At 35.4% G+C, this 10,843-nt stretch overlaps 1 protein-coding gene across 1 annotated transcript in view; it reads right to left on the reverse strand.

Moving 5' to 3' along the window:
- Positions 1-1,436: 1,436 nt before the first annotated feature.
- Positions 1,437-10,843, reverse strand: part of Ndst3 (N-deacetylase/N-sulfotransferase (heparan glucosaminyl) 3) — a 143,274-nt gene continuing 133,867 nt past the window's right edge. The window contains exons 12-13 of the mRNA XM_013023762.1: positions 3,649-3,751; positions 1,437-1,723 (exon numbers count right to left, since the gene is read on the reverse strand). Of these exons, the coding sequence (XP_012879216.1) occupies positions 1,604-1,723; positions 3,649-3,751 (223 nt within the window). The 3' untranslated portion in view covers positions 1,437-1,603. The remainder of the gene's footprint in view (positions 1,724-3,648; positions 3,752-10,843) is intronic.

The following is a 10,843-nucleotide window of genomic DNA, read 5'->3' on the forward strand; positions in this document are numbered from 1 at the left end:
CAGGCTGGCTTCAAACCACAATCCTTAGATCTCAGTCTGCTGAGTAGCTAAGATTATAGGTGTTTTTTTCTTTCATGCAATTGTTTCTAACATATTTATAAGATAATTTCTATGTTGCTTTGTATGTCCCTCCCTCACAGTATAATCCCTGCTTTCACTGTATTTGATGTTGGTATAATTTGTGGAGGGGAAGGGCAAAAACAACTCATTTAAATAGGGATACAGGTGGACCCATTGCAACAATGAGATGTACAAGTTGTTATGTTGAAAAACGAACTTTACAACTTTGGGGGGGTAGGATCAGATGGGGAGATGTGGGGGGAGTATGGGAAGGGGAAACAAAGAGGAAGCAACAATGCTTGATAAGAAATGTACTCATCTTGCCCATGTAATTTTAACTCCTCTGTACGGTATTCTCACAATAAAAAAAAAAGATTATAGGTGTGAGCCACCAGTGCTGACATTAATTTTAAATTAAAAATTGTACATTGTACAATTTTATTTTGAACTACCTGGCAACATGTCATTTTATCAAAATTTTAGATGTAAATACTAAACATAGCATCTAGGGAAATTCCCTGGTTTGCATTAAGTGGGTTGTGTTTTGGGGAACAGCAAAAGCAAGCTATTCACATTTAAGAGTCAGCTTGCTTCTGGTGATGACACATACCTCAGACTGTATGCATGCCTTTCTATAGAACTAGAGGACTGGAATAGATTTTCAGCTTACAGGCCTAGACTTTTCAATCATGTTTCCCCCTTAGGGGGAGCAAAAATGCATTATTGCTTACTGATGTCATTTACACTATGTTTCTAGTCACCATCCAACAGGTTTGCAATACTATATATTTTATTATGATAGTAACATTATGGTGGAATAATAAGTAATTTTTGTATAAATGCCCTAGATTATATATGTAAGCCATTACCTCATCTTTGCAATAGCACATCTCTCTTTTTGATTTTTGATGCAAATAAAGTCCACAGATGACTTTTCCACCTGCTGATGTAGTATAAATTATGATACACAATTCTTTTTTCTAAATACTTCGGTGAATTTGATTTTTGGGAGACATTTTTTTGCTAGCATTGTTTTGGAATTTTATGTTACATTGTGATTTATTTATTTATTTGGTTCTTGTTTTTGCAGGATACTTTATAGAATCCATGAATAAGAAAACATTGTACAGGCAAACAGTGATCTAAAAATCTACAGAGACACAATCTTCTTTGCTATACAAAAGTGTAACTATTACTGTGAAATGCAGCAGTCCTGCATTTGTGTTTGTTATTTATGTTGGTTGCTATTGACTTCCACAAGAGTGCACAGTAGTCTACAATAATCCCACAGGCTCAGATATGGGTTAAGAGGAAGGCCATAGGCTTCAAGGCTTATAATAAAGTTTTGTTTCTCCTTTTTTTCCTCCCTTTTATTCCTAATTATCCACATGCCAGCACATGGAAGGAACTCTTATTTTTCTTATTTGAAGAGGTATATATTATATTTTGACAGCCTTTTGATAGCTTCTGGAAGCTTTGGAAAAGGTATCTGTTCTATCATGGAGGGTGGTTTCTCCGGAAGTTTTTTTTCTTTTGCTCAGTGCTATCTCACTTTCTGCAGCTCCTGTCTCAGCCAGGATGGTAGAGGCTGGCCCAGTTTGTGCAGCAGCTTTGAGAGCTCTATGTTGTGGTCGCGGTAGTAGCTTGATAGAAATGCTCTGCTCTGAGAGGGCCGGAAGGAAGAAAAATACATGTTATTTTGTTTATTAAAGCATATTTTACACGCTTTGAGTATGCTTAAGGATCAAAACCCAGACCTGGATTAAAATTTCTATAAGGAGGTAGACTATTTAGTTAGCATATCTTGCAATGTGTTGTTGACAGTCTTGGGGTGAGGGATTCTGGCATTTCTCTGCACACTAGGAGAGGCAAACAGCGAGGTGAGCACTTGCCTTTCCTAGTCCATCTACATGTTTCTATTTCCATTACTTCTTTGGAGGCTTCTTTGTTTTTGCCTCCTCTCTGGAAACTGTTTTCACAAAATCAGCTGCTATACTCCATTACATAAGCCTAATCTGTATTATATGGAGATCTAGCATTATTTTTCCTATCTGTCCCTACCACCCATTTTTTTGTGTGTAATATATCAGTATGTTTACATTAATCAAAGTGAAATTCAGTGCCAAGGAAGACATTCTGTACTGTTTTAGAAATGTTTTAGCTTTTACCTAAAAATAATATATTTTAGCCAGGTGCTGAGATCTCATGCCTATTGTTCTAATTTCTTGGGAGGCTAAGATTGGCAGGGTCCCCGTATGAAGCCAGCTAGGGCAGATATGTGAGATCCCTCAACCACATAGCTGGGTATTGTGTGGTGGTATACTTCTGTCATTCCACTATATGGGAGGGTGAGTTGAAGTAGATTGTGGATCCAGGCCTGCCTGGAAGAGAAGTTCAACAGACTTCGTCCAAATGGAATAAGATGTGTCTAGAGACAGATGTCTGTCATCCCAGTTCTAGACTGAAGCTTAAGATGGGCAGATTTTGGGTTCAGTACAAAAATACAGCTAGAGGTGTGGCTTAATGCAGAGTGGCTGCCTGGCAAGCAAGGGACCCTGAGTCCAAATCCTACTACTTTCAATATCTCTACCACCTATATCTGTATCTACTTTTCCAATAGTGCCTTCATAAAAATCACCCTTCTGTTTCTTTTAATGTCTAAGGATTGTTTTCATAGCTACAAGGGTGAATTTTGGTACTAGAGTCCTGAGAATATAATTTCTTTATCAAAGCAAGAGAACTTCCCTCTTCCATGCTTTCTGTTCAGAATTTTATTGAGCAGAAACAGGCCTGACATAACAAATGGTCCACAATTTCTCCAGATTTATTATTAACTCTTACTTAAATTTCTGAGTTTATAATCCACTTGCATTCTTATATTCCCAGTGTATAAGATATCTAGGTTGACTATGAAATAAAAAGATGAATATATTTTCCTATATGTGAACTAAGCATTAATGTAAAAATACAGAGCATACAAACTAAGAAAGAGCTACAGCATTGTGCTCTCCATGCTATGATTCTGAACAGAATAAACAGAATGCCACAGGTGCCACAGTGGGTATGTCTCCTCCCTTCTTTAAGACATAAATTGTCTGCTGGAATGTTTGATAGCTGAAAAATGTATTAATTTCTTATTTTACTAGCATTTGACAGTTCAAAGCTTAATATATTAAATAAATAATTAATATTATTCTAGTAACTTACTATTACAGAGTGATTAAGCAGTAAAATTTAATTTTAATCTTTTTTTTCAATTTCAAGTTAGTATATTTCCTGTCATGGTTTTAGTTAACAATTTTTGTGCTGAAATTTCTGTGCAGGTGCCAGTATTTTTGCAGGGAGATGGTTATCTTTTTGTTTAATTCACCATTGCAAATTTTATTATTATTTTTCTTTATTCTTACATGGCAGGTAATAAAATGTAACTGGAAAAATCAAAGCAATCCAACTTAGATATATTAAAACCCAAAAGTCATTTTTACTTTTTAGGAAGACTGAATTTTGATTTTGATCATTTTTCTAGAGAATCTACATGGTATTATTATTCATCATCCAGTACATTTGGTTTGTGAGCTCCATACTCACATCAGAATCCATTGGAGGGTATTTTCTTCCTTTACTCTTTCCAAGACATTTTGTTTTACCTTCTTCCAGTAGCTGACACCAGAAACCTTTGTGAGAATCAAATCTAGAAAAATAAAAAAAGCAAGCAAGCAAACAAACATAAAAACAATTTGAGAAGTACTTTAAGCAGTTTACACAATATATTGGCTAATAATACAAATACTTAAATTTGGATGTCAGTCTATAATGAAACTAGAATATTTTCTGCTCAGCCCTTTCCATAAAATATTTTGGCACCTTTCTGAATTCTCAGTCCATCTGTCATATTTGTAACTTTGCCAGATTCTTAATAGAAAAATTTCAGCACAAGATCTCCTATTAATAGAAATTAATAAAGCTGTCTCCTTTATCTGGAAGGAAAAAATAATGAAATTTCAGCCTTTTTTTAAATACTCTTTAAAAATGACAAATCAGTCTTCATCAGTGTCAGTGGACTTAGATAGTACTTATATCACTCAACTACAGAGTCAAGTAAGAGAGAAAGTTTTCATTTAACATTTTTTTTTCTTTTTGAATAATCATGGGGCTTGAACTTAGGGCCTAGGCACTGTCCCTGAGCTTTTGTGCTCTAGTGCTTTCTTCCACTGAGCCATGCTCCACTTCTGGTTTTGGGTGGTTAACTGGAAATAAATCTCACAGACTTTCCTCCTTGGCTGGCTTTGAACAAAATCTCAGATCTCAGTTTCCTGAGTAGCTAGGATTACAGGCTTGAATCACTAGTATCTGGCTCTTTTAACTTTTTTTCCCCCCCAAAGCTATAATCTTTTGGTATGAACTTTATATGAAAGGAACAGGGCTTGTGAGATTTTTATGCCATAATGATAACAGTAATAGTAGCATGTTAAATTTGCATTTCAGTTTACCAACATATTTTGTTACTCTCATTTGTGTCTTTATTATAACCTCTTAAGGAATAGTTCCTTCCATTCTATAGAACTCAGCGTAGCTTGTCACTCACTAAATATAAATTTAATCAAAAGTAAAAAGGAAGAAAATATTTGTTGTGTTTTTCTAGGACTATATACTTTTTCACTACTCTGGTCATGACAAGTTTGGCTTCCAGACTCTAGGTTCAGGGCCTTTTCTTTTCATTGGTCTCTGAGTAAGTTTTAAACTTTGAATAATAAACATGATTGGATATAAAAGTAAAAATAATAGCAATGATAATTCTTTCACATTGTCTTTGTTTGATAGTTCTATGATCATACTTACTTCTCCATTAGAATTACCATTTATAATTCCTTTTACTTTGCTCTTCAATTTATATTACTCTGAATGGCACTTCCAACATTTTTCAAAAATTTCATGAACAATTTTGGAAATTTAAATAAAAACATTTAAGTTAGCATAAAACACTAAAATACCTGAGGATAAGGTTAACAACAAAAAATAGCCATACTGAAAACTGCAAAGCATTATTAAAAGAAACAAAGGACCTATACCGTGCTCATAGATCAGTATACTAAATACTTAAAAAAATGTCAACTCTCCAAATTTATCTAAAATGTAAACTCTATCCAAATTCATCTACAGATTCAGAGTGATTTCATCTAAAATATAATTGGCCTCTTTGTTTGGTAGAAACTGAGAATTATTTTAAAATGTATATGATAATATGAAGGACCTAGACAAGCTAAAACAACTTAAAACAATTTGAAAACAAAAGCTGGAGGTCTTACACTACATGAGTTCAAGATTTGCTGTAATGCTACAATCATCAAATCTATGTTATATTTGTATCAACAGATCAAATGATCAATGGATCAAAATAGATCAATGGATCAAAATAGATGCTCCAGAATTAGATCGACACATCTATTAGCCAACTAATTAAAAGATAGGTTCCAAGCTAATTCAATGGGAAGGAATTCATCTTTTGGACAAATTAGAAACAAAACACAGGACATTACATAGAAATAAAGAGCTTTAATTGTTATGCTCTATAAAAATTAACATGAAATGGATCATTGATCTTAACCTAGGAGATAAAACTATAATAAAATTCTAAAAACACAAAAGGAAAAGATTTCCAACCCTTTGATTAGGGAAAAAGTTTTGGATGAATTTAAAATGTTTATAATTTTGAACTCAATAAAATTCTTAGCTTTGCTTTTCTAAGACACTTTTAAAAAGGCAAAACTAGAGAAAAACTCTGTAAACCACAGACTGTGAGGATAATATTTGTAAAACAATACCCAATAAGGGACTTGTAGTTGGCATATACAATTCAACCTAAAGGTAACAATGCCAATAAAAGGGAGCAAAACTTGAAAGAGACTTAATTTTTTTTTTCTTGATGGTCCTGGAGCTTGAACTCAGGGCCTGGGTGCTGTCCCTGAGCCTCTTTGTGCTCAAGGTAATTGCACTACCACTTGAGCCACAGCTCCACTTCTGGGTCTTTCTGCATAGTTTATTGGAGATAAGAGTCTCATGGACTTTCCTGCTCAGGCTGGCTTAAAGCTGTGGTCCTCAGATCTAAGTCTCCCTAGTAGCTAGGAGTACAGGTGAGCCAACAATACCTGTCAGAAAGAGACATTTAACCAAAAAATGAATGTGAATGATGAATAACGAAATGAAAATTTACTCAACATCATCAGTCATCAGGGAAATAAAAATTAAAACTAAAAATTCATGGGCATGTCTAAATTTAAAGAGTGATATGTGAAACACGTAGAAATATCAAATGCTGCTGGTAGAAATTGTCTATAATAAATGTGATACACACACACACACACAAATTGTCTATAATAAATGTGATACACACACACACACACACACACACACACTGGAATTCTGTTCCTCCATCAGAAAGAAGGACACTGCCCCATTTGTTAGGAAATGGAACTTGGAAAAAAATAAATTAAATGAAGTAAGCCAGGCCCAAAGAAACATAGGTTCCCATGGTTTCCCTTATTTGTAATAACTAATATATATATATATCTAGGACAAGCAGAAAAGGTCAAAAGCTGTGTACATATGACCATATAAGATGATGTTAAGCGAAATGAACCCCAAGATAGAGACACAAGTGTTTTTTAAAATCTTTCTTGCTATTGTTTTTAATGTATTTATAATGTACCATGTGATTTTTTTTTGTTTCTTTTGTATGTTCTTCCCCCCTGGTATAACTCCTGTTATCACTGAATTTGATTCTGGTGCCCTGCATCTTGTATATACATTTTTTTCTAATTTGGGGAGGGGAAGGGAAATAACAAAATGCTGAAATAAGGATACAGGTTGACCCATTGTAACAATGAGCTGTACAAGACACTATGTTGAGAACGAGCTTTACAACTTTGGGATGGGAGGAGGGAGGAGCTGGGGAGGTGTGGAGAGAAGGGATGGTAGGGGAAAAACAAAGGAGGTAACAATGCTCAATAGGAAATGTACTCATTACCTTACTCATGTAACTGTAACCCCTCTGTACAGTATTTTTGCAATAAAAATATACAAAAAAGAGAAATTGTCTATAATAGTCAAAAGTGGATACAGCATTTCTGTCCATCAGTTAGTGAAAGGAATATTACTTAGAGATGAAACAGAAAAATGTCAAAAATATGCTAAATGGTGGAAAGTACATGGACTGTTTACTAGAGTCAGGAGTAAGGGAGAAGTTTTGAATGCACAAGAACATGACAAAACTCTAGATGAACTGAAATGTTCTGTGACTTCATTGTGGTGGATTCAACTATGTATGTTTGATCAAATTAATTGAATTTTCTAATCATGATTGGAAAATTTTGTTGTACATAAAACTATGTCTTAATAAAACATTTCAACTCCTGTCTGATTTAATGTGTGTTTGTGTGTGTCTAAATGTAGCTAATCTTGTGTAATTTATAATGAGAGCCTAAATTCAGGTTGCTGCCTGTCTTGCTTTGGCTATTAGACACAGTAAGTGAGTCACATCCTACTTATTCCTTGTTATCATGAAAGAAACAGTATAAAATCATGACATAACATATCTTCATGCAGTGTATGTACTTGTTTCAATAGATAAAACTACTGAATTAATTAATTTTATGTTCAGCTGAATGGAGTGGGCATTAATAAACACTATTATTTAAATCTATGCAGAAAAGACTTTGGAAAACTCTAATAAGCATGGTTTCTTGGATGTAGTATTTTTCATTAATAGTTTGCTATCATCAATTTCTGAATTTAAATTCTGACATGTTTTAAGTATTCATGATCAAAACTCAGAATCCAGAACAGCTGCTATTGTTTTGCTACTACATTTGGCTGTAGGTACATGGTTGGATATATATGTCCTGTGTGTAGACTAAGCAGCCTTATGGCAGGCTTTTCTAAGAAATGTTGAATTTCACATGTATCAAAATTAAGGATAAAAGAAAAATTGACTTTTCTTTTCTTTCTTTTTTTTTTTTTTGGGTCCGGTTGTGGGACCTGAACTCTGGGCCTGGATGCTGTCAGCTCTTCAGCTCAAGGCTAGGGCTCTACCATTTGAGCCACAGCGCCACTTCTGGCTTTTTTCTTTTTGCTTATGGTGCTGAGGAATCGAACCCAAGGCCTCATGCATGCAAGGCAAGCACTCTACCACTGAGCCACCTTCCCAGCCCCTGGCTTTTCTTTTATCTCTGCTAATTGATTAGATACCATGCAACAGGATATCCCTCAGGATTTTTTGAAGTAAATGTGTGTGTGTGTGTGTGTGTGTGTGTCTGAGACCAAGAGCAAATGTCTCTGCATAAGATCACAGGTGGTGGTATAGATGTATCAGCATGGAAAAGCAGAGGGAAAGGAGGTCATCATTTTCTAGGTGGCCTGAGGGAAAGTCTGGTTCCTCCCAGAGCATGGTCAGAAGATGAGGGCCTGTTGTTGATGAGGGGCCTTGTGATTTTGAATCCACAAACCATACTGTGTCAGAGCCCATCTGAGAAAGTCTAGCAGAGGTAAAGATCTCCCCACATCTATTCATAAGAACAGCATTGTGCCTTTGGAGAATAGCTTTTGGACCACTAACAATGGCCTCAGAACTGCTGGTCTGAGGAATAGGAAGGAAACAAGCTTTCTACGTAAGCATTGGCTGCTGTAGCCATAGCTCAGCCCCTCCTGAAGAAGCATCATGTGTTACCTAGTGTCTGTCTTTACTGCTCCCCTCTCCTGGATGTGGTAATAATAGTTCATCTCTGCTTCCCCCAAATCATGCACATAGTAGTCATTCATAAGACTTCATTGCATGGGCTTACATGTGTGTATGGAATATAATCTGGGGCTATCTAGAAAGAACTGGAAGAAATCTGTGGGCTGAGTACCAAGATTCTTACCAGGGGATGTCAGCATTTAACCATTGACATTTCTACATTAATTCCTACATTAAAACATGATTTACCTCAAGCAGATGAAAGTGAAGGAAGATGGAGGTAACACTTAAAAGGTTATAGTATGTCTGAAATGCTGTTAAATTGAAGTAATATTTCCATGTAAAAATGGAAGATAAATTGTAAAATTGACATGCCATTATTGTGGTTATTAATGTAGGTCTCCCCTCCTCCCCCATCCTTTCTCTCCAAAAGCAACCCTACTTCTTAGGATCTAATGAATTGTTTTAGTAATGCAAAGTTTGTTCTTCCATCCTTCAAGCCACTAAGGGCCTTGTGCATTCTAGGCAAGCACTTTACCACTACACTCATGCATTCAGTCCCACATTTTATTCTTAAAATTATAAAAATTTTCTTATAAAGATGCTGTACAGAAGGGTTACAGTTACATCAGTAAGGTGATGAGTACATTCTTGTTGAGCATTGTTACTTCCTCCTTTGTTTTTCTCCTACTATCCCTTCTCTCCCCTACCTCTCCCCACTCTCCCCCCTACCCCCCACAGAGTTGTAAAGTTCATTTCCAACATAGTGTTTTGTGAGTATCATTGTTGCAAAGGGTCATCCTGTGTCCTTGTTTCAGCATTCTGTTAAGGCATAATTTACATATCATAATCTTTACTATTATAGGTATACAGTTCAAGGACACTTAGTAAATTTATCCCCATGACCATTTTAGAACACCTCAAACAAATCACGAGAGCCTACTGATGGTCAATATCCTCTTCTGTTTCTCCATCCTACTGATGGTCAATATCCTCTTCTGTTTCTCCATCCTAGACTGTAAGTTTGGTACTTAAGAACATTTCCTTTTTACCTTCTGGTATAAATTCACCAAGTTAAATCATTCTCCAGTTGCTGGAGATTTGGGTTGTTTCTTGTTTTTAGCTGTAATGAAGAGTGCTGCCAGCAGTTTTTAATGGTCTCAGGTTTTTATTTATTTTGAGGTTGATTCCTAGGAATAGAATTGGATAGTTTTGGAGTTTCTATTTGATTGTTAAGAAATTGCAAAATTGCTTTCCAACATGGCTAGAATATGAGGGTTCCAGTTTCTTTATATCCTTGCCAACATTTAGTATTTTCTTTTGGATTTGTAACTATTTGGTTAGTCTTTTGGATTCTAGCCATATTGATGGGCCTGTAGTGGTATCTCAATGTGGTTTTAATTTGCATAAGAATGATTACATATTTATTTGTAAAGTGACACTCAGTGTGTCTAGAGATGGTTTCTGTCCTGCTGCCAGATACCACTTTAAGAAGCTTAGTTTAACATTCTAGTTCTTAAAGAAGTATTTTTTTGTTGACATAGGATCGATTAGGAAAAGCTCACAGTAATTTTTTCCTCTTGTTCTAACATCTTGTGCCAATGGGAAAAGCTTAAGGGATTGGCATTGTGGGTTCCAGAGATAATAGACTGAGTTCTAATTCTGCTTCTTCTGCGTATGTGTGTGTAGATAAACCTATAACCTATAGCATTTATGATACCTAAGTATATGTTTATTTTGAAATACTGCAAAATACTGCGATCTGTGTATAATAACTGAATTTTAACAGGTGTTATGGAGAGCTCAAATAGTATAATTTGTTAGAAAGACTAAGTCAAAGTCCAACAAAATAAACACCAAGAAATGGGTACTTATAAGAAGGGGGTGGGGCCACGGGGAGAAAGGTAGACAATGACAGGAAGGAAGAGAATATGCAGATAAAAATTCATTGTGTTTCATTTCAGGGATGCAAAGCTGGTTCAATATACGCAAATCAATTAATATTATTCATCACATCAACAGGAGCAAGAATAAGAACCACATGGTTATCTC

This window comes from Dipodomys ordii, unplaced genomic scaffold, assembly GCF_000151885.1.
Source record: "Dipodomys ordii isolate 6190 unplaced genomic scaffold, Dord_2.0 Scaffold70, whole genome shotgun sequence".
Lineage (NCBI taxonomy): Eukaryota > Metazoa > Chordata > Mammalia > Rodentia > Heteromyidae > Dipodomys > Dipodomys ordii.